This window comes from Procambarus clarkii, chromosome 22, assembly GCF_040958095.1.
Source record: "Procambarus clarkii isolate CNS0578487 chromosome 22, FALCON_Pclarkii_2.0, whole genome shotgun sequence".
Taxonomy (NCBI): Eukaryota; Metazoa; Arthropoda; class Malacostraca; order Decapoda; family Cambaridae; genus Procambarus; species Procambarus clarkii.
The window spans coordinates 13,461,505-13,487,094 of NC_091171.1; the positions used below are offsets into that span (position 1 = coordinate 13,461,505).

The 25,590-nt window shown below is 41.3% G+C and overlaps 1 protein-coding gene across 1 annotated transcript in view; it reads right to left on the reverse strand.

Annotated features, from left to right (window-relative positions):
• Positions 1-1,871: 1,871 nt before the first annotated feature.
• Positions 1,872-25,590, reverse strand: part of LOC138367655 (uncharacterized) — a 32,968-nt gene continuing 9,249 nt past the window's right edge. The window contains exons 2-4 of the mRNA XM_069329466.1: positions 22,147-22,203; positions 14,803-14,889; positions 1,872-8,033 (exon numbers count right to left, since the gene is read on the reverse strand). Coding sequence (XP_069185567.1) covers positions 7,209-8,033; positions 14,803-14,868 — 891 coding nt within the window. The 5' untranslated portion in view covers positions 14,869-14,889; positions 22,147-22,203 and the 3' untranslated portion in view covers positions 1,872-7,208. The remainder of the gene's footprint in view (positions 8,034-14,802; positions 14,890-22,146; positions 22,204-25,590) is intronic.

Sequence of the window (25,590 nt, forward strand, 5' to 3'; positions counted from 1 at the left end):
AACAAAGAAAACACGGTCTTGCTAAACTGGAAGGAATCTGACTGGAGAAATGTGATGACTGGTGTACTGCATTGGTCCATTTTGGAGTCAACCCTTTTTGTCATGTACATCAATGACATGGATGAGAATATTACAACCCATATCATCAGATTTGCAGATGAGACCAAGATCTATGGTAAAATGGGAAGTGAAAATGATATTGAGACCTTGGAGATCTCCAAGGTTTCTATCATTCTCGCTTCCCATTTTACCATAGTTCATATGTACCATGAACTCTACAAATATATTTGTTTTCATTCATTTATTTATAGATACAGTATATATACAAGAGAATATATATTATACTGTATATACCTCTCAATTGGTTGGAAGACTGGTAAATGCTTTTTAATGCAAAAATGCATGACTTTGCATGTGGGGCATAACACTGCACATCAAAACTATCAAAGCAAGAACATTACCTTGCACCAGATTGATGAAGGAAAAGGACCTTGAAGTCAAAATCCACTAATAATTCCATATTATGGAATGTGGAGTAGGAGAACATAGACCCGACACAACCTATAAATTATGTGAGAAATCCTTAAAGAATTCTGATAAAGAATGAGATCTAGGGGTGCTTCTAGATAGTTTTCTATCACCTGAGGACCACATTAAGAACATTGTGCGAGGAGCCTATGCTACACTTTCTAACTTCAGAATTGCTTTTAAATTCATGGATGGCAAAAATACTAAAATTGTTCACGACTTTTGTTAAACCAAAGCTAGAATATGCAGTGGTTGTGTGGTGCCCATATCTTAAGAAGCACATCATCAAACTGGAAAAGGTGCAACGGCATGCTACTAAGTGGCTCCCAGAACCGAAGGGCAAGAGCTACGAGGAGAGATTAGAGGCATTAAATATGCCTAACTAGAAGATAGAAGTAAAAGAGGAGATATGATCACTGCATACAAAATAGTAACAGGAATTGATAAAATTGATAGGAAAGATTTCCCGAGACCTGGAATTTCAAGAACAAGGTCATAGGTTTAAACTAACTAAACACAGATGTCAAAGAAATATAAGAAAATTCACTTTCGCAAACAGAGTGGTAGACGGTTAGAACAAGTCAGGTGTGAAGGTGGTGGAGGCCAAAAACGTCAGTAGTTTCAAAGCGTTATGACAGAATGCTGGGAAGACGGAACACCACGAGCGTAGCCCTCATCCTGTAACTACACTTAGGTAATTACACTTAGGAAATTACAAATGGTAAATAAAGAGTACTGGAAAGATAGAACACCACAAGCGTAGCTCTCCTCCTGAGAGCTTGGGTAAATGATGATGACGACCACACTTTAATAAGGGTTAATGATTTTCATAAAGAAAGTGAATCTTTTTGCTAAAAATGTCATTGCAAATAATTTCTAAATGTTTAATATTGTAGAAATCCACAAAATTCTTGTGCTATATATGCAGCTGCAGGTGATTTTTCTGAATGTTTTATTGAACATTGCAGGAAATGTAGGTTAAGACATCTATTTTTGAATACTCTATGCAATTTTACCTTAGCATCCTGGGTGTGGAAAGGGGGGAGCGCACAAGGGAAAGATCTCGCAAAGAAATTCTCAGAGGTGCCAGATGCCTTAAATGCAGTTATCCTTTATTTGACCTAAAGGGAAGCTTCCAGAGGAAATGTCAAGGAATCAGTGATAATAAATGGAAGAGTTTTCAGTATGAATATCTCTCTAAATGTCCCGTTTTAAAATTATGTCTAAAGTTTATCATAAAAGATGAAAAGAAATGATGGATTAAATGTAGTCTCATGTTAGTGCTGTAGTAAATGTCATTAAGTAAACACATGTGGATAAGTTTGATGTAAAAAAACTAAAAATTTTTAATTTAAATTTATTTGGCTAAAATAAATAACATGAAATTGAAGAGATAAGAATTATTTGGGTCAGGATTTATCCAATGGGAGGAAAACAGTTTGTGCAATACAGTACACAGTTATAAAACACAGAAAAAAACATTTTGTTGTACAGTATATGTAAATGTAAAAATTCATGGCACAATTAAATTGTAAAAAATAACAGCATACAAAGCTCACATCACTACATGCACATTTTCTTTGTTAATCTGATATTAGTTTTGTATTTGTAACTTAACTTTAAACTTATTGTGTATGAAACATCAATCCAAAACACACAAACGTTATTAGCAACTGTAAAGTTTTCCTACACAGGTAATCATTTTCAGATTTTAGATTTTTTGTATTTAAATTATCTTAAGATATTGCACAGATACTACATCATTTTGCCTGCAATTTCTCAGATTAACCATGGCGTAATTATTTCCTTTTTTGTTTCATCTTGCATGAACTCAAGGTCAAATTGCAGAAAAAATGTGTGCAAAAAAACTAGAAAAAAGTTGTTAATACAGTCAACATGCAGCACACATTATTGGCTGTGCAGTGTCACATGTTTCCAGGATTTGTATTAATTTCAAAGTACAACTTAAGGTACAGTGGCACCTCAATTAACGAGTTTAATCCGTTCCAACACCAAGCTCGTCATGTGGAAAACTCTTCTTGCGAAACGACAACAAAACTGTCGTAAAAGGTGTCCGAGAACCAGCAGAAACGCCCGTTAATCGAGGAAAAGCTCGTTAGTAGAGACAAATGTTCTGTGAGTGGCTTGCTCGTTACTCAAAATGCTCGTAGATAGAGCCACTGGTTAATCGAGGTGCCACTGTACATTGAAAAGATTGAAGGATATACCATATATATTAAGGTGTGCTTGTGTCTGTAGGGATTGAGCTCCAACTTTTGGGCTCTTCCACAAAATCCTTTAATTGTCTGAGGGGGAGGGGGTGCAACATTTTATTTGGGAGTTTTACTAAGAGACCAAATGGGCTGCATTTTGACTGGACAATGAAAATACCATCAAGGAATTAATGAACCCTTCTCCAGCAGTAGTGCTTACACGGGCAACTGTCACCAACAGTATATTATATACAGTACACACACACAAAATACAATACTTTGATGTAAACACATTCATTAATTATGACTGTGTTGCATGACAAGTCATTAATCATCATGCAGTATCAAATTATATGTTTTAACAGCTATCTACTATTGGCACTTTTGAGTAGAATTATTGTACTGATTATAAATGGAATGTTAGGATATCTTATTTCTGATATTTCATCTGGTAGATATGGAAAAATTCTTTTAATATTAATAGTACTTTAATAAATACTTGAATCACAACCACTTTTTACGAGATGCATGTGAATGTTATTGACATTCATTTTTTTCATTGACAAAGCAGGAATGAGCAAGCCATAAAAAGTTTTCTTGTACACTTCTCTTGTGCATAACCATTTTATTTTTGTAATTGTAAATAAATTAATGTCTATACATCCTCTGTTCTGAACAAATATATGCTACATCAAAAGTTAAAGTAATAGCCATGCTCAAGTGGCCCCTAAACATAAATTACAGTACTGAATATTTGGATGTCTAGCAAATGCCCTATTCTTATTAATTACCTATTTTTGCAAATTAATACATGCAGTTATACACATGGCAGTCAAGCTGTGTCACACAAATTTAAATTCCTATATCGTGTAATGAAAACTTAATTGATTGATAACTCAATAATTTTTTTTATTGAACTGCACTTAAAACACTATACAGTATATAATATATATAATATATAATATATATATCTAAAGAAAGGAAATTGTCTTTTTGTCTGAGATTGGCCAGAGGCTTTGGGCTAACCTTGCCCAACTTTGCAGTGATTGCTGAGGGATAGAAGACTAACATAGGTGGGTTGGGGTCAGCCCCATTGCTCCCATTAAAATTTAGCTGGCTCCCATAGAAATCCCCCATGAAGTTGGTGGCAACTATGATATTGGCTCGACCTACTAAAGAAACATTTTAAAACATCTTTTTGTATTACTTCCTTTATCATAAAACATTCTGATAGTTTGCCCATGGTAAGGCCAAGAAATTTTTTTATGGAAAATAGTTGCACATTATGGGGGTGTTGACACGAGTTAGGACGTCACACGTCAATATGTTCCCATTTTGTTATTTATCATCCTTTTTTTTGGGGGGGGGTGGAATGATGCTGTGTTGACCTGGGTACCCCATTTAGTACTGTATTATAGTATAAATAAGAGGCCTAATTAGAAATGTAGCAAGATAGATTATAACAGTCCCCTTGCAATATGTTAATTGATTCATAATTTATAAGATTCTTTGAATTGGTATTTCTAATGCCAAGAAAGATAGCAGGTTATTTAGACTGCATCACAGTGCAAAACTGTGCTGTAATATATTTCTCTTGCATTCACCCTATACAGTATTTACGTTTGTAATATTTTTGCAATATAATTTGTCTAGTTATGTATTCAATATGCATATATTTAAGGTGAAATGTTTGTTTCAAACTCTGTAAGTTTTTGGTTATACTGTAGTAGGTGATCCTAAGTCTGTTTACATTGTTTGAAAACCCATTGTTTGAAAACAGGAGTAATACTAGCCTCTTTAATTAAGAAGAATTACAATTTAATTGTTAAAATAATATAAATCTCCAAAAATGTTTCCAGTACCAATAATATGGCATTCATTTTTCTTTATAATTGTCACCAAATTAATGAGACATTTTACTATTTGGACTAAAATTCCTAACATATCTGACCCTCGAGTATCCAAGTTACTTGTCACCATAAACTGTGTTTTACTCTGAAACTGAACATATTTATGAATCATAATGAAGTGATTTTTAAATGTAAGGAGATATTTATTTTTTTAATAAGTTCTCTGGTACTGTACAATGCAAAAATTAGCTTGGTAAATTTCTAGAGCTGATTATAAATGCTTTAATATTGAGCAGCTATTTCTTTAATACAGTAATATGATCAGTTTATTATACCAAAATCAGTAAAGATTAAGGGAACTAATTACTAATAAAGTAGGCTTCTCAATATTAAAGTTTTCCAATATAATGGGCATACCTAATAAAGGCATTGATAACAATTTCTATGATATGGAAAAGTTCATTGTAGATAATTATATAGTAAATTATTATTAAATAATAAAATTGCATCAATGTACATCTATTTTCCTTTGATATAGGCTACTGTACATTAAGTTGATGAATTTTTCATAAGATCCATTGTGACCCTGCTACGGTCTTGATAAACATTATCAAATAATGGGTAAAGCATATCCCATTCTGTATCAGTATTCATTTGAGTCATTTAAATTTAACTTTGTAATTACAGTACTGTATTAGAAAATTGATTTTTTCTTTTTGTATTTTGAAACACTAAAAATTAAACAGTATCAGGGTCTTACGAAAATATATCACATCACCTAAAAGATTTCAGCAGTTAATTAGGAGGCATATGGCAACCATGCATTTGACATCTCGGTAGTATGTATACATAAAGCTGACTTCACTTTAGATCTACAGTTCATTTAAAAGAATTCCAAAAGATGTCCCATACATTCTCATTTGTAAATATCAATGAGGATATCTCTTATACACATAAGTTGCGAGCTTGGTGTACTATTGCAGTAAGCAGATACTGGCTACTAAAATCCATCTGTAATACAAACTAAGTCTCTTTAAAGAAGTTATTCCATAATCATTAAAAGTCTATAATGGATATAAGTATCTTACCATTTTTGCCTTCACATGAAAGGGCATAAGCACCTACTGTGCTGGCATGATCGTAAAGAGCTATATAAATATCATGCATAATAGTTTAGTTAACATAAGAGATGGCAAAAAAGCCTACATCAGAGTCCTGCTCTTCTGACAATCTTGTCCAGTATCTCCAAAAAAAGTTAATTGTCATAAAACTACAAGCCCTCATTTGGATTAATAGAAAATCTCCTATACCATGTATCTAAAATCTTTCACTATTTTCTTTCCAAAATAAAGGGCCATGAAATTGGACCTGCACAGACTTACAAATGTGACTCGTTACTGGACACTTGTCAATCATTATGTATTACATGGATGCACAAAAATGACACCTTACTGTATTTGAATTAAACCCACCATTAACCTTACCATAGATATTTATAGATTTTTAAAACCTAAATCCTATGTTCTTCACCATAACTAATTAGCAATAAGCAAGATTAGTTGTCTAGAAACATTATTTGGTATAGGGTGCTGACGGAGTTCAATAGCCCTTAATAAAGTCTTGCAGCAGTCTTAATGAACATTAATATTGAAGATTTTGTTAGTAATATTATCACAGTGCCACGAGTGCCTACATACCAGACATCTGCAAGTGTGCAGTCAATATTTGACAAAACTCTTAATAACAAAACACTAATATGATTTATGGATGTCCTGAAATATAAGATGGTGGATTACAGAAAATTCCATAATCATTTACAAGTTCAACACAATGATGAGCACAGTATGCTGTAAGTGTAATATATATATTAAAATGTATGTATATTCCTCAAGTGTACAGTATATTTGGTTACACAATTTATGAAGTTCCAATACTTGGTTTAATAAAATAGCACATTTTCTTGATTCTAGTAATTATCATGTAATATCAATAAATAATGTACAGTAATGTACTTAAAGTATTCACTTAGACTATTACATTATTAATGAATCATTCCACAGTTGATGCAACATTAAATTGATGGTTCTTTTAAAACAATTAGTTGACAGTTCAGTTATCAATTAATGCCTTCATATAACCTAATTATAAAATATATTGCAAATCTTTGCAGGGTCACAAGAGCACCTTATTTTTCTCCTCTGTATTGATAATGAATCCATAGCACTAAAAGTGGTCATTCCTGCACACATTCTCTGCAGCACCGTGAATGCTTCATTAACCTATACACCAAAGCAGGCATTATTAGAAGTGAAGGCTCTTAGGCTACAGGATTTGGACACAGCACCCAATTTCCTTCTTCACTCTGAATGTTTCAGTCTTTGTCATGCCAGAACAGTTTGTGGTGCAGCTACAGTACATACAATATCACATATTTAGCATGTACCACTGTGCAAGATGCTACATTCATCAATATTTTTTTTTTAATAAAAATATTTATTGTAATATGTATTTGCAACCAGAGGTCAAAAGAAATTATAAATCATTCCCATTTCATTTAAATTGACATTGTGTTAAGAATCAAAATTTATCATTCACTGCTTGTCGTTTATGCCTTTGCTTACAGCTCTTCGTGATCAATTGAATCTGGTGGTAAAGGGGTCCCAAGTGTAGAACTGCTTCCATTTGTCATTATTGATAAATCTAATGGTGCAGATGTTGCACATGCTGGTGTAGAAAAAGTGGAGGGAGTGGGTGGTGGTGTAACCTTTAAGGAACAGGATGAAGATTCAGAGGAAGAGTCTGAAGAGGAGGAGGAAGCTGAGGAGGTAGAAGGGGATTTTGAGTGTGATGTGTGAATGATTGCTGGCACAGGATCAGTCATACAAGTATTATGATCCTCGATGCAAAATGTGGCAGAGTTTACAATAGGTCTTGAAACTGTATTAGGGCTAGAGTTGTTTACAGAACTGGATTCTTCTTGAGAAGAGGATGTATTGGCTGTTGGCCTATCATCTTGAGTTAACTTGCAACAATCGGTTTCAGTAGTTCCATTGGTAGAACAAGGAATGAAAGAAGCATTTCTTGAATCAGAATTTTCCAGTGAAATTTCTTCTGCAGTAACCACTGTAGATTCTCCTGTGGGAACAAAGATTTCTTTTTCTGTCTTGAAACTGTCTGTATTTGACACACAACTTTCTGTGGCAGGCATGGAAGACACAGCAGGTGGAGAAGTTGGCACTTGAGGTTCCTGTGGAGGTGGTGGTGTGCCTTCAGAGTATGAATTTTCAGGGGAAGGTTCTCTAGAAAGTGTCACCCTACTGGGTGTGGCTCGGGAGTGTGTTGGAGAGCCTCTGGTAGAAGAAGCTTGGGACTGTGTAGGTGAACAGTACTTGGCACGGATGTGTAGGAAGGGGTCTGCAGACTTAAGGTTAAATACCGTCACCTGTAAGAAATTAAATGTCGTTAAGTATAGGGTAAAAATTTGTATAAATCTAATGATCAAATATTTTAGTATTACACAAAAAAATATAACTATGAAATTATATGTAATATTAAATTGTTAAATTATAGTTTTCCATTTAAACATTAAATTTTAAAATTGCTAACAATTTATTACTGGACTGTTTAATAGTCTTTGAATGTTGGTTAAGAAAATGTACATAAACAGCAAATCCTAACTATCCGTGGTATTTTTATTTTCAATATTGGTTATTTATGAATACTATAAATATTCAAAGATTTTATGAATAATATTTTAAAGCAATATATTTATTTTAAGTAAATTAGTCAATAAACATGCAATACTATAAGACGTAAGCCTACACTATGCTTTGCCAGCAGTGACAAAGAAGAAACAATGTGCCTGAGGCCCAGACAAAGATGAAACCCATGATGGAAACAGACCTTTTCGCAGTCTACAAGGAACCCAAAAAGTCGTCAAAGAAAGAACCTCGAACTCAGGCTAGCAGATAAATCAACTTGCTGGTTTAGCCACCTAGCCAGTCATCAAGGCAGGACTAAAGACAAACACCCAGATCTGTCACACCAGAGTGGGTTGTGGGCACCAGGGGACCAACTGAGGGTTCGAGGAACCCCCCCCCCCCCAGACACCAACTGAGGGTTCATGGAACCCCCCAGATACCAACTGAGGGTTCATGAACCCCCCCCAGATACCAACTGAGGGTTCATGGAACCCCCCCCCCCAGATACCAACTGAGGGTTCATGGAACCCCCCCCCCCGGACACCAACTGAGGGTTTATGGAACCCCCCCCCCCAGACACCAACTGAGGGTTTATGGAACCCCCCCCCCCAGACACCAACTGAGGGTTCATGGAACCTCCCTGAACACCAACTGAGGGTTCATGGAACCTCCCTGAACACCAACTGAGGGTTCATGGAACCTCCCTGAACACCAACTGAGGGTTCATGGAACCTCCCTGAACACCAACTGAGGGTTCATGGAACCTCCCTGAACACCAACTGAGGGTTCATGGAACCTCCCTGAACACCAACTGAGGGTTCATGGAACCTCCCTGAACACCAACTGAGGGTTCATGGAACCTCCCTGAACACCAACTGAGGGTTCATGGAACCTCCCTGAACACCAACTGAGGGTTCATGGAACCTCCCTGAACACCAACTGAGGGTTCATGGAACCTCCCTGAACACCAACTGAGGGTTCATGGAACCTCCCTGAACACCAACTGAGGGTTCATGGAACCTCCCTGAACACCAACTGAGGGTTCATGGAACCTCCCTGAACACCCAACTGAGGGTTCATGGAACCTCCCTGAACACCAACTGAGGGTTCATGGAACCTCCCTGAACACCAACTGAGGGTTCATGGAACCTCCCTGAACACCAACTGAGGGTTCATGGAACCTCCCTGAACACCAACTGAGGGTTCATGGAACCTCCCTGAACACCAACTGAGGGTTCATGGAACCTCCCTGAACACCAACTGAGGGTTCATGGAACCTCCCTGAACACCAACTGAGGGTTCATGGAACCTCCCTGAACACCAACTGAGGGTTCATGGAACCTCCCTGAACACCAACTGAGGGTTCATGGAACCTCCCTGAACACCAACTGAGGGTTCATGGAACCCCCTCGGAACCAGTCCGTCTAATTACCCACAACCACTCAAAGCCACCCAAAGCTTCCTGGCATTACGTTAGTAATGAATAAATATGATATATTTACTCATTATAATGTGCTGAATGTAGAACATGGAAAAACATATTTTTACTCTGAAAAAGTATCATTTCATAACGAAATCAGATGAAAGTTAGTTGCTTGTGACGCCAAAGCAAGTCGACGGTCCAAGCAACATTGTTGTGGAGCGGCATATCCAAGACACATTGTTGCCTAAAGAGTATTTGCTGGCATATTAGCCACCTGTACCTACCTACTTAACCTAACCAGCCTACCCAAACATAACCTAACAAAACATAACCTAACAAATATGAGCCCAAGACATGTTACCAAACACGGCAGCCAAAGCTGCAAACTTCCGGACGTCATGGGCGCGAGGATAGACTGCAGGCTGGCTAGACTTAATAACCCTGTGGACAACCTGGATCAAACTGGATCAACCCAAAGCGCATCCCCAGCCGAGGCGCGCAGGTAACGGTGAAGAGCCGCAACCGGACACAACACATGATGCACCCCCGGCCGAACCAACCAAGTGTCAATGACCCAAGGACCCCTCCAAAAAGCAGCCGTCTCGTTCTTCGCCTGGAAAGACAGAGAAGGCTGCAAACGCAACAAATTTACCCCCAGGACCAATAGAACAGAAACCCCTGCACTGGAGGAGAGCATAAAGCTCCCCTTCCTGACCCCCAGAGGCCAATACCAACAAAAACAAGGCCTTGAAAAACCAATCTTGGACCGAAGGGGCCACCACAAACCGAGGAGAGGAAAGATAAGAGAGCACCCTGACCAAGGACCAGGATGGCTCGGGTGATGCATGAGCGGGCCAGAGGTGAAACATAGCATGAGAAAGCGTACGGAACGGGGCAGATGTGACGTCCACCCCGAAAGCAAGCTGGAGCGGCTCCACCAGCGTCGCACGATACAAAGCGTCGGTATTAGGCATCAAATGACGGTCCTGAAAAAGCCAAGAAAGAAAAGACAAGACAACCCGATCTGAAAGAGAAGACAACTTACAAAGAACAAGAAACGGCGAAAAGAACGCCAGGATACTTCATACTGTTGCTGAGACAAAGCTGTCAGGTGGGACACCATCAAAGAAACCACTTGATCACCATAGAAATGGTGATACACCCCCGTCAAAAAGATCAGACGTGAAGAGCAGAGAAGATCGAACCAGCCTCGTACCGGACCGGGCCGACCTGCTGAAAAAGGCGGAGCTGCGGGAAACACCCCGGGTTTAGATTCCGAGCAAACAGTGCCAGAAACCAAGGCTGGGCCGACCACCAAGGGGCCACAATGACTACTCTCCCTGGGAAGGTCTCCAACCAAGTCAGAACCCGAAGCAACAGCTGGACCAGGGAAAAGAGGTATAGGTAACCCCACCTCGACTAGTCCTACCAAGAGGCATCCACTGCGAACGCCTTGCAGTTTGGGAAGGGCATCACATATACTGGTAGACGCCAAGACCCGTCGACGCGAACAGGTCCATGTCCGGGAGTCTGAACGTCTGGCAGATCCAACGAAACGAATCGTCGTCAACCGTCCAATCCGTGGAATGAAGAGAGACGGGCCATCTGCCAGGATGTTGGACACTCCCTGGATATGAACTGCACAGAGAGCCAAACCCCGAGAATCCAGCAAACGAACCACTTGAAGGGACCAACCCCAAAGAGGCAAGGACCGAAGAGAACCCTCGTGGTTCGGGCAATGAACCACCGGAGAACAGTCCGAATGGAGCCGGATGGTTGAACTCCAAGTGGCCCGAACCCTCCGAAGCATGAACCAGACAGCTGCAAACTCCCGACCCGTGCTGTGAGCCCGACGGAAGGATGGACCCCACCGTCCCTAGCTGGCCTGGTGAGCACTGGTCACAAAGCCCCAGCCGAGAGACAACACATCCGTGAACACATCGAGCGAAGGCTCGGGAAGGCACCAAGGCACTGAACCCCGAAAACCCCGAAGAAGAAGCCGGCGACGCAGCAACTAACACAAGGCCCCCGGAGGACAAACCCAATGATTGCAAGAGAGATGGAACGGGCATACCCGAAGGAACTAAAACAGACGCCGAAGCCAAACCCTACCTGGCGGGTAGACCAGCACGGCAAAGTTCAGACTCCCACACAACCATTCGAGCAACCAGCAAGTGACCTTGGACTCCCACAGAAACAGCTGACGGCGGGACCGCAGCCACAGCAACGCCTCTGGAGGGAGAGACAAGGAAGCGGTCCGAAAATCCCAAATAAAACCCAGCCAGGTCCAAGCCTGGGACGGAACCAGATGGGACTTCCTCCAGTTCACCAGGAACCCCGAACCTGGTGAGCTGGGAAAGAACCATATCCCTGGCGAGCAGACAAGCTGACTGACTGGGAGCCCACACCAGTCGTCGAGGTAGGCCAAAACCCGAATCCTTAGCAGACGCAGACGGGTCAACACAACCTGGGTAAGACTTGCAAAAACGCGAGGTGCCAGATTCATGCTAAAAGGGAGGCATTGAAAGCGGTAAGCCTGATGCCCCACTACGAAACCTAACCAGTGTTTGAACCCCGGATGAATAGGAGGGTGCCAATAAGCATCCTTGAGGTCTGGGGACACCATCCAGGCCTGGCTCCAACAGAAGCCAGACCTGAGACAGAGTAGTCATCCGAAAGGAGGGGCAAGGAATCCAGGGGATCAGACAGGACAAGTCCAGAATGAACCTCAGATCTGCACAGTCGTGTTTTGGCACTGGAAACGGGCGGGAAACCCACCTGAGGGACGGGATCGTTTCAACCACACCCAAGTGCAGAACCACCCCTAGATCCCTTGAGTAAGTTCGTTACACAGGATCTTCCAGATCGAAAACCATACTGTCTGTCTGATAATATAACATTTTTCCAGGTGTTCAACCTATTTAGTTTAAATTATTTTTTCCAATATTTTGACTATTACACTTGTCAAAGATACAGGTCTATAATTGAGGGGGGTCTTCCCCGCTGTCACTTTTGTAATTAGTAATTACATAGTAATTGGTGAACTTATATCCTACATAGTAATTTGTAGATAGAAGGTATGTTAGCCTTTTTCCACACATCAGCTACAACTCCTGTACACAAGGATGCCTGTAAATCAGTTGAAGTGGAATACTGAGCTCAGGTGCACATTCTCTCAGAACCCATGGTGAAACTCCATCTGGACCAACAGCTTTGTTCTTACTTAGCTCCTTGAGCATTTTTTTACTTTGTCTCTAGACACCTCAATGTGCTCTTATGTTGTTCTCTGGAATTCTTATTGTCTGGTTTCCTGAAGATTTCATTTTGTACAAACACAGTTTGGAACTTTTCGTTTAATGTTTCACACATTTTCTTTTCATTTTCTGTGAATCTATTTCCCATTTTCACCCTCTCTCCTCACTGCCGTGTAGTTGTTTCTCGCATCTTTGCATCGCTGATATGTTTGGGGGTTTGGCCTCTTCCTATATTGATTTCTTTAATGTCTTTTGGTCTCTGGCCTCTCTCAATTCCTGTCGAACCAATCCTGTTAACTAGTTCTGCATCTCTGCTTTGGTATAAATTTTTTTGTGCTTTTATCATATATTTCACAAAACTTGACATACATCTCATTTACTTCATGTCGTAACAGAAAGTGTTTCCAGTCAAATTCCTTAAAGAAATGTCTGAGTTCCCCATAATGACCTCTCATGAAATCAGGCTTTTCAACCGATTCAACCTCATTTTCTTCCAGATTATAACGCATTGCATGCTTTATTCACAAAAAGACATGGTCACTTTTACCCAAGGGAGGGAGGTACTGAATGTTAAATATCTCTAACTCTTTCCTGCTAAATATCAAATCCAGCATGGAGGGAACATCCCTTTCCCTCATCCTTGTAGCTTATTTAACAAGTTGAAACATGAATGTTTCTAGGGTGAGGTTTACGTATCTACAAATCTAAAAATCCTCTGTTCTAGCTTCATATGCCTCCCAGTCTATGGATTTCAAGTTGAAGTCGCTGACTAACAACAGTCGTGATCTATTTTTATCAGCTCTTGCTATAATCTCTCTCATTATTGTTATAAGACCCCTCTTGTTTATTATCCAGATCCTCCTTTGACCATGTGTTGCATGACGGTGGACTATGCATTTATGATCGTTAGTTTATCACCCTGATTGCAGATCTCTAGTGCTCTTATGTAAACTTCTCGTGGATTGGCAACCATTATTTCATTTACCTTAGGTGTTCTTTCACCAGCACAGCAACACCACCGCCTTTCCTAATTTTTCTGTCCTGTCTGCAGACTGTGTAGCCCCCTTGGGAATATGACCTCATTTAAAATATCATCATCAAGTTTTGTCTCCGTGAGTGCAATAATGTATGGTGTCTGCAGCTGTATTACATCACTTAAATCCAATACAGTATTTTTTATCTCACTCCAACTATGTTGGTGTATGCAATTTTCAGGAACATGTTCCCCCTCTCCTTATTCTTCACTACCTCTTTCTCTAGTGATTTTGTTGGTTTGCCTTTATGTACCATTTTGCTGGTCTGCTTACCCCTATCACTTTGTAGAAAAAAAAAAAGAATTTATTTCTTTTTCATTCCTGCTCTCATTTAGACATTTTGTCTCGACGAGGTTCAGTTTTAGCTTCTCTCTGTCTTCTTTTGAAAGATCTCGTCTTAATGACCATACTTTCCCTTCCTCATCACTTTGTAATTTTCTAGCATTCCTTAGTACTCCTGCCATCTGTTTGACACCGTTTAGGGTGATCCTCAAAGGTCGATCTTTCCCTTTTATGTACTTTCCAATTTAATTTAAATTTATGTACTTTCTTTTTGTACTTATCTTGTTAATCTAGTGTCCCTATGCCTCTATTGAGGGTGCTAAATTTTAGTCCTGGCCCCTGGTAGGTGCTTGTCTTAGAACGTGGGTTTGGCAGATTCTTGATGGATTGTTTAGGAAAAACAAAGGGGGAGCCCTCCAATAAGTGTAGGTAAATAATTCCATCCAATGGCTGCCAGTAGATGGCAATGCAATAGAGGAGATGGCTGCAATATGTGAAACTCTGAAACCTTATTTACCTGCTTTGGGTCATGACGAAGGAGGTAGTGCTCTAGGGTGTCCCATCCTCCCCCCACTCGCACCATCACATGCTTACCCTTCAAAAGCTGAAAATGTTAAAAAGTTAATTAAAAGTTATATTTATTTGAAAGTGAATGATTAGAACAGTATAAAAGTTACCTAGATATATATAATTTTCATGTAATAATTATGCAAGTCTAATGCAAGTTAATCTATTTAAGTCTTACATCTAGGTGCTCATGGAAAAACCCATCATTGAATGTTTTGCAAAAGTCACTTTCTGGTAGAGCCCCTGGTGGCTCCCTGAAGCTATCTTGCTGAAATTGCTCCATGTTAATTAATCACATCAGTCATGGAAGTTCTGTTTGGACTACCAGAGCCAGAACCTAGTCCCTCCACACAGATGTGCAGGGCGCAAATGACAATTTGCCACCAAGAAAACATCCAGAAAGTCAGTTTACCTTTAGAAATGATTGGTAGGGTCACAGAAAACAAACCATTGAAACTGTCAAACAACGCTACAAACAATTTACATGGAACAAGATTTGCTGAAAGTAACTCAAAACTCTAGTATTAATCGCCACCATCAGATGGCCCAAACCCTGCCTTCAGTCACCTTCCCCACTTTCTTGAGGTGATGAATAACTCGCCGACAAACCAAAAAAGGAGGGAGGGAATTGGAAAGTAACAGAGGTTCAACTAAAAGAGGCATTTCATTACATTTAATGTTGGATTTTTGGGATGGGGTGGGGAGGGGGGTGCTCTGAAGCTAGCCTCAGAGAACAAGAAACTGGACTTGAGGGGGAGAGGTGACAAGCATTAGGATAAAGAAGAGAACCCAGACTGAGAGACACGGCCCAAAGCAACACAAGACAAACGAGACTGACAACAGTAACTAAATACCGGGCTGTTTGAACCCTATCAGAACACCAAAACTCCTGGGACTGAATATCAGCCCAGGGCAAGTTGCAGAAGACTGTAACTAAAAACATGTATTTGCAAACATCATAGGCCCAAGGGTAGACCACATGCTAGCTAGACTTAATGATGCAGTGTATCACCTGAGAAATGTGAACCTTGAAAAGGGACCAAGGAAACCGGGTCAATCAACAAGGTGACCACCAAGGCAGAACTGGTGGTTTGCAGTTAGTGGCAAAGAGCTGTCAATGGATGCAACATATGACACTTCTGGTCCAACCAACCAAGAATTAATTGCTAAAGGACCCCTCTGGAAGCCTGCTTACTCATTCTTTGCTAGAAAAACAGGTGAAGATTGCAAATAAACAAACTGAGCACCAGGGTCAAAAGAACAGAACCCCCTTTCCCCCACCTCATGAAGTGTAAAGCTCTCCAATCCTGCAACCAGAGGTGAGAGCTAATGAAAACACAGCCTTGAGAAAGACATTGTGAGTCGAAGGGGAAACCGCAATCTGATGCAGGGAGAAAGAGAAGCCAAAACCCAGTCTAGAGACAAGACAACTGAAGAGAAGCATGGGCCAGTGAGAGGTGAACAAAATTCATGAAATAACTTGCTAAATGGTGCCAAGGAAGTGTCGACATTGCAGCTTGACTTCTCAAGCGTTCATAATGTCACTAAACCGATGTACTAAATTGCCCGAACATAACCTAATCGAGGATCAAAGAATCACGTAAATTTTGCAAGCCGACGTGATTTTTAGTACATTAGTTTTTGGCTTTTGGGGATTTATACATCAAAATCGATATGCTATTCAAGAGGACAGGTTGGACACTTAATGTAAGCAACAGTGGCTCCACAAATGCAGAGAGATACATGGCAACAGTATTAGACTTAAGATGTGGATCAAGAAACAACCAAGACAAAAAAAAAAAAGATAGGACTTCCCTGACCGAAACCAATAAAAGATGCCACCACCAGAAAAGACGCAGGTTGGACACCAACAAACCAGCCTCATGTTCATCACACAACTGGTAATAGACTGGCATAAAAACTTCCAGACACATAGAGCAGAGAAGGAAGAGCCAGCGAGAAGCACCGAAAACTAAGGTTGGGGCAGCCACCAAAGAGCCAGAAGGATCACCCTGCCCAAATATGTCAAACCAGGTAAGACCTGACCAATCCAATTGGAAGCACCTTGCAGTCAAGGAAAGGAGCCATGTAGGAGGGAAGGTGCTGGTTCCATGCCAACATGAAGCATTCTACCTCACTGCAACCAAACCTCTCGCACAACCAGTGGAAGAATGTCATCGAAAGTTCTCTCTATGGAAATGGGATGGAAGAGAGATGACCAATCCCTGAGAACATTAGCCACACCCTGCACATAAACCACATGGAAAACAAGACCCTAAAATCCAACAGCCAATCTATTAAAAGCAACCAGCTTTACAAGGCATTGAACTGAAGCACTTCTCATGGTGAATTCAGGCAATGCATCACTGGGAAGCAGTCAATGGAACTGGAGCATGGAGCCCAGTGGAAGTCTCCTCACGGCATGCCACACAGCTGCAAACTCGCACAGAGTACTTAGTGGCCAAAGGAATGGACCTAACCACTGACCCTAGTTGACTTATGAACACTAATCACGAAGCCCCAAGCCAAAGCCAAGGCATCCATTAGCACAATGAGTGATGGGCAAAGATGGTGCCACAGAACCAAAATCCAAAAGCTCGAAGGGGAAGCTGTTAAAATAAAAGCCGATGAACTGTGTGTGGGGCCTGAACCCGTTGATCTAGGGAGCAGCAAAACGGGTGGAACTGGAGAAACCCGTGTAATGCCCTAAGCCAAACCCTGCTTAGCAGGAAAACTACACAGGCAAAATTCAGGCTCCCACACAACTGGTAGACAACCAGCAAGTTACCCTGGGCTTTTACAAGACCTGAAGGCAATGAAGCTGCAGGTGGAGCAAAGCCACCAAAGGCATGGACAGAGAAGACAACCAAGAGCCTCAAACTAGGCTCAGCAAAGTCAAAACCTAGGAAGGGACCAACTGGGACTGATTCCAGTTCACCAGGAACCCAAACCTAGCGAGCCAGGAAATAACCAGATCACTGGCCAGCTGACATGCAGACTGACTGGGGGCCTACACCACTTAGTTGTCAAAGTAAGCCAATACATAAATATTAAGAGATGTAGCTAGGTCACAAAAACCCAGGCTTACCTGGTATACAGATAGGGGGAGCCAGAGTTAATCTGACGAGGAGGACCCTGAAGCGGTAAGCCTGATGCCCTACAGTGAAACCTAGTCAGTCCCTGAACCTGATTTGTATAGGGATGTGCCAGTATGGATCCTTGAGATCCAGGAATGCGATCCAAGCTCCAGCCTGTAGTAGCAGGTGAACTTGGGCCTAATTGGTTATGCTGTAGGTCAGATGGGAAATGAAGCTACTCAATCCCAAAAGATTTAGGATGTACCATAGGTCTGCCAAATCCTGCTTCGGGACATGCACGAAAGGGATGAGGCCACCTTGACCATGCCAGTCCAGCTAAGCCACAATGACCTGATGCAGTACCTGGGTGGAATCCTGACTTGTAAGATCCAACCCCAAGAATGGGGTAGGATCAACTTCACCACAGGGTGAGGGAGACAAGCCAAAAAGTCAATGAATCATGAGACCAGGATCTGGCAAAATAAACCAGATGCCCCCCACCCCCAACAGTGGCATCAAAGGGCTGAACCACAATAGGGCTGGAACAACCACAAGCAGAACCCCTCATTCTGCAACACATAGTTGTAATGTCAAGCAGAAGAATAATTTGCTTTAGGAAGCACAATGGCCTGGAACTCAGACCCACATGAGGACCTACCACAACCAACAGCAGGCGAGGTCCCCAAAGTCAGATTGCCTCCAAGTTGGGGAAGAACCCTGAGAAAGCTGATGATCAACAGTATGGCAAGAAAAAGCTGCAGCGGACAAAACCTTGGTGACATCATCCTCAAGAAGCCGAAGCACAAAAAAAAGTGGTGGGGGGGGGGGGGGGTTGTTGACACTTGAGGTTGGCCAAGTAAAATAATGCTACCACCTCTCGAAGGAGAGGAGTATGCATCTTGGGCAAGGCAGGACCCACAGGTTTCAAGGCTCCACACCTGGGGTGAAATCAAGCAATGCCACATCCTCAGTTACTCTGAGCCCCTCCACAAGGACCCTATCCATGCCAGACTGCCACTAAGTGTCATCACCCTGTGGTCCTCTGCAATAAGGGCCCTGTGCAACACCACCAGCTACACATGGAGCTGTCACTTGCCCACATCCTTGGGAAGTGCCACAGCAAATGAGCAGTCCCTGAGCAAAGCAAAAGAATTTCTTGTTTTTTTTCCTGAAAGATGGAACTTGCCTCCTGCCAGTTGAGTGTGTGGGTCCAACGGAACCCCTGCCAAGCTCCAAAGGATAAAGAGAGATTTGTCAGCCAGCCAGGATGAACCTGTACCCCCCTCACCATGCAGCTATTAAGTAGAGACAGACACATACTCAATAGAGGTCAGGTCTATAAATTTTAAGAGGTATGAGTTCTGCAGGAGATACTGGAACAAATCCTTGTGAACTACCAAAGGCAAAATGCTAGAAGACAAAAACCTCCATGAACACGACGACTCGGAGGCACTGAAAAAAAACTGGAATTGAACCTGAAAGTGTGCAACCAAGCAGTCGACTTGTATATTGAGTGGTAAGAAAATTTTTCCTCCCAAAGCAAGAGGCCCCATGCAGAGGAAACCAATGTCCAATGTCCAAGAAGGGCTGAAGGGCATCTCATGGACTTTCCTTGGGCTTCCCCTCAGTCCCAGAAGCCTGCCATGAAGGCTCCGGGGCAGAGTCATAGCCCTCATCCAATACCTGCAACAGAAGGGTGTCCTTCCAAGGAGAAGGTTCAGAGTAAGGTGGGCAGATGTGAAGGCAAGTGCTCTGAAACCCCAGCGAGACCAGAAGGCTTGACTGCCTTTACTGTTGAGGACAAAACCACCTCTGGAGAGATGGTCAAGGTACATCCTAAGATAAATCCTGACCCAACTCCGAAACCATTGGATGCTTTAGAGCTGGAATGAGGGGAAAAAAGCCAGAAGCAGGGCAAGCAACATCCACAGGGAAACAAAAAAAAGAGATGTGGACTTGGTTCAAGTGGAGGTGACCAGCACCAATAATTTCAGGTTCCTAAAAAACATATGGGCAAACTCAGGAGCATCTAGGCATGTAATATTCCGTGAATGCCAAATTCGGGCATACCACGCTTGCAAAGTGGTAGCTAGCTGAAAAGCTTTCAAACCCGAAGCTGAATTCTTAAGAATTCAGCTTTGGGTCACACCCAATAAGAACACAGGGTTCTGGTTTGTAGGTGTCACTGACCCATCAGGCAGCATGGTGGAGGCAGAAAGAATGATGATCGTCAGGTAGCAAAGATGATGAGCACCCTTCGATCTTGCACTCGGTGAGCACAGGCTCATGGGGCCGATCCATAGCGAGCCCCGCCAAAGAATCGCGAGGGGATTACCAGGGCCTGAAGGGAGCTATCCAAGCAGAAGCATAAGGTGCTGGGGCCCTTCCTTTACCAAAAGAATAGACATCAAATGAAGCCAAAACAACCAGGCTATGAATGTTAACCATGGAACACTGTATAAACAAGCATGGAAACCCCAGTGTGCCTTAATATATCCAGCAGAATACTCCCAGCCAAGGGCCCAAAAAGTGGAGTCAAAGACCCCTTGAGCAGCCCAAGGTGAGGCTCTTCACCCTGGGGGGCCCTGGCTTTTTGGAATCAAACTCCTGAACACGGCAGAGAAGACAACTGTTTTCATTGCAGGGGAAGTGCAAGTAGGCACCCAAGGTAGAAAACTGAGTGCATGCAGCCAAAAGTACAACAAAAGCAAAGCCCACACAATAATCTGGAAAGTAAACACACACACACACACACACACACACACAGAGACCTGGAACTTCAAGAACAAGAGGTCATAGATTTAAACTAGCCAAACACAGATGCCGAAGAAATATAAGAAAATTCACCTTCACAAATAGAGTGGTAGACGGTTGGAACAAGTTAAGTGAGAAGGTGGTGGAGGCCAAGACCGTCAGTAGTTTCAAAGCGTTATATGACAAAGAGTGCTGGGAAGACGGGACACCACGAGCATAGCTCTCATCCTGTAACTACACTTGGGTAATTACACTTAGGTAATTACATGACGCTAATAGTTAAATCTAAACCAATATACAGTACTGTACAAGCAAATGGCCCCTGCAGAACAAACTAAGTCCATGGATGGCTAACACCTAGCTTGAAGCATGAAGGATAGATGAATTTGTTTATGTAATAATCTAAGTTGAGGTCTGATAAAAATCTTTTCTGCCCTCTGTAATGCTTTTTGCACTACCGCTCACAGGATGGGTGTGGGGTCCACAGCAAACTGGCCGCCTCTGGCGGCAACAATCAAAAGCTTAAAGCACAAGGACTTGCCCATGACAGGCAGACCGGAGCACTACAGGAAGCTGTCATCACCATAACATCAGCAACAGAACTGATTAGGAGAGTCAGCTGGGACCAGGCTGCCTGGTGGTGGCGATCTGTTCTAATGAGTTTAGAGCTAGTTTGACGTGGAACGAGAGATTCACTCAATCATTTGCAGAGTTGTTTGGCAGTTTCGAGGCTTCGTTTTTGTGAAGCTCCAGTTGTCTGTTAAGCTTCATTGGCTTTCTGGATGTTTTTCCAGTAGGATGATGAATGGTCACACTCCTCCTGTGCCTGTATGAGGGTGCCCCCCAGTAAACCAAACAGAACTTCCACAACTGATGTGACCCATTATCATGGAGCAATCTCAGGAAGATAGCTTTAGAGAGCCACTTGGAGGGGGCTTCCCCAGAAAATACATTGAAAACCCATTAGGATCAATTGCATATGGCAATTTGAACACTGAAGGTTAGTGATTGGAGCAAGGTGAGGGTTGAGGATTTAATCAGCAACACATTTTTCTGCAGATTTTGTATTCAAGAGACACTTATTTTAATTTCTTTGAGCATAAATTAAGGTAAATTATTTTAGTGCTTTTAGAATGTGTTATTAGTTATTTGTGAGCATGTTAATTATCACAATAAAACATTACCATCAAGCATTGAACAGACAATAAATTTATTTGTGCTATTGCGCATGCATTACAATACAAATACATTATACAAATACAGACATAGGCTACAGATATATCATGCTCAGCAATTTATGAAAATAACAAACATTATTAATATACTGTATGTGTAATACAAGGAGCAGCAAGATTTGTGAATACTGTATTTCAACTACTTTTACAAAATAAATTAAGTTTAAATGTTTTCAAAACAAAGAAAATTCATATAGAAATCAAAACAAAAAACTGAGCAATGTTTACATAGGGGTCTATAGAAGTGCTGGCCGTTGCAGTTGTTGTAACTGGAATTCGGCATTTCTGCATAAGAATATAATTTTGTTTATGTAACAAGAAAATGTTGATGGAAAATAACAATTAACTTAAAATTTAAGCAGAGTTGAAAACTTAAAAAATATAGTACTGAATGTAATGAAACTCTTCTTTCTGGTGGGTCTCACTGTGTGTTCCCAATCTACCCACCTGGGAGCCTCCAAACATTAGGCTCCACACACAAGATTCTAAGAGTCATGAGCAGCTACTAGAAGCCAGTATTGAAATGTGGCCCCCCTCAATAGAGGCAAGGGGGAGTTAAGGGGCACTAGATGCACTACAGTTAATCTAAAGGATTAACCTAAATGACTAAGCATGATACATGTTAGGGTTGTTCATGTTGTCCATGGAATTGCCTGTTTTGTTGCACTTTACCTTTTTGGTGGTTATTCTTTTGGATTATTGTGGTAGTAAAGTACCTCCAGACTCCTCTTGCCCCCTGTTGAGGGAGCTAGTTTCAGTACTGGTTTCCAGTAAGCTCTAGTGAATCTTAGGAACCTGTATGGTACTTAATGTTTAGAGGTTGCTAGGTGAATAGTTAACAGAACCACAGAGGATGTCCTACTATGAAAGAAAGTATGAAACATAAGAGTCCCATCATTGTATGAAATTGGTTGATTTCAGGCATTCATGGAAGCATTCTCAGCCCTGGAAGTGCTGTACTGTACTAACTTTCTGTTTTCAAATGTTTAACAGACTTCAGGCATTGCTTTTTCTTCCCTTTTCTTTTATTGTTTTGTTTCTGCTTTATCATTCTTTATTGATATTTGCAGAGGGAATCTTCATTAATTTCAGTCTTATTTTTTTGCACAAGCTTAAGCTTTGTATCTACAACAGTGAACGTCACATTTGCCAGAATTTGTCACATTTTAAGAAAGATAATGAATCCAATTTATTAATTGGCAAGGTCAACAATAAATTAGCAGTCCCCATGGTGCAGTGGTAAAAACACTTGCCCTGTGCTTCATGAGTGATTTGGCCTGGGTTCATAGCTTGGTCAGGGAGGATCGACTAGGTGCCAATCCTTAATTATACGCCTCAGTACCCATTCACTGCTGAGTGAACATAGTTGTTTAAATAATTTGGAGGGTTGTATTCCAGGGAAAAATTAGGATTAAGGACCTGCCCAAAATGCTATGCACTTTACAAGATTGTAAGAACTTGTATATACAAATAAAAAAAATGTAAATACCTTTAACCCTTCAAATGTGCATGACAAATTAGGGATGTTCTCACCATTTATGATCACCTTGTGCGAGACAGTGAGGGATGTTTGAAATACTGCATAAGATTTAACACTCCCGCAGGTACACGTGGCTCATATCTGCTTCCTCATGCATCCAGTAAACAGATGCCATCTTGGAGGAAAAAAAAATTGTGGGCACCTCTCCTGGGTGTGAGGGCCTCAGTATTGAGAGAGAAGCAGTGATCAGTGCATGCAGCAGCAGCTCACAGCACTACCATGCAGCTTGTGCCCACATTATCACTTAATAATGATGAAATAAATAAGTAACTGCAATTATTTAATGGCAATAGTGTCATAGATGATCCTGACTGTGATAACAACTATGTATAATGTTCAAAGATAAGTAAACCCAATACTGTTACGATGTTTGCAGCATAAAGCAGACATCCACAGCACACAATGTAGTTTGATGAATTGAAGTCATGAAATAGGACCTCATGTTCCTTTATAAAATGAACTTGTGGAAAATGACTCTTATTCAGGATTTAGTGACAAGGATTCTGATAATAATAGCAGTATTATGGCTAGATAGCTATGTGCATAGTATTTTGGGAGGCACTTTGATATGTCAGGTTCTGTTGGCAATTCATTAGTGTGTGGTGATATGCTGTGCTTGTATTAAGATTTCCATATGCACCAGAACTGCTTATAGTGGTTCATAGTGGTGCAAAAAATACAATTTGCCTGAATTTACTCAAGGGCCATTAACTCTAGTGGCTTAGACAAGAACAGAAAGTTGGTGGCTTGTCAAAGTCCAGTATTTGTCCTGAGGATTTTTTCAAGCTGGACTTTAAAATTCAGCAGTGTTTTGGCAGTTACGGCTTTGGTGGGCAAGCGGTTCCATGGGTTTATAACCCTGTGGGTAAAACAGCATCTCATGTTTTCTGTCCTACATTGTGGCTTGTTGAGCTTCAAACCATTGCTCCTTGTTTGCTACATCTGACCTTTTTGAAGAAGTTGCCTGGATCACTATCCTCCAAATTGTTTAGTATTTAAAAGTTTTTGAAGAGATCTGCCATATCATGTTTGGTTTGCAGTGTTGTTAGCCTTGTGGCCCTCAACCATTCCTGGAATGAGTCAAAACTCAGTTCTAGAATTATTTATTTTTGTTCTGGTTGTGGTGCTCATAGGTTCTATTACACCTATCAAGGAAAAGTTTCAGATCAAGATTACCATTTAGGAACAAGGTTTTGTACATGTAAATAGCACATGAGAATGTGTGGAGTGAGAATATGTTTAGCATATTAAGGGACTTTAACTGAGGTGGTGTGTTGTCTGAAGACAGAGTTTGCTATAGTTCTGATAGCAGATTTTGCCGAGTGATGATGGCCTTGAGGTAATTTGCAGGGGTTGAACCCTATGTACAGATACTGTATGTAATATAGAGATAGATTAGCACGTAGTATAATGATAGGAGAGCAGAGTGGGGAGCATAATATCTGATTTTAAAAAGTATACCAACCATTTTTTAGACTCTTCTGTGGGGATCTCCTATGGCTCCCCGGAGCTTACTGGGCTGATATGAATGTATTAGCCTGTGGCATCAGTTGATTGGAGTTCTTACTTACCGAGGAACCATGAGCCAGAACCTGGCCCCCTCCTCAGATAGGTACGAGGAGCAATGGCCTATGGAAACCACCATGTATTTGAAAGCATTACATGTTTGCCATCGACTGGGGTTTTTGCACCCAGAAAGGTAGGAGTAACAAAACAAACCCCACATGGTAAAAAAAAAAATTATTACCAAAAACCGAAGAGAGAAACAGAACTCTCCAAATTTTAAAACAAGCTAACAAGCAAACGTCACAAACCACAGTCGTGACACTAGTCCGCACAAGCCCCCCCCCCCCTCCCCCAGGAGGAGGTAGGGAGCTCCCAAGACCCTCAGTGCCAGCTGCTCCACCATTCAGTTCTTGGTGATGTCCGACTGTGGTGGTCGTCGACTCTGGCCTCTGTTTCAGTGCATTTTTTGTGCCTTGTGGTGTATTTCTGTGGTGCTGTGCAGGCCAGAAGTAATTGATCAGCACTGGAGCTGCATGCGCTTAGGGCCACCTTCACTAAGTTCCCTGTAAGTACTGCCTTTGTGTTCTGGAGTTACCTTCCACAGGGCATTCAGGAACCGCTTCTGC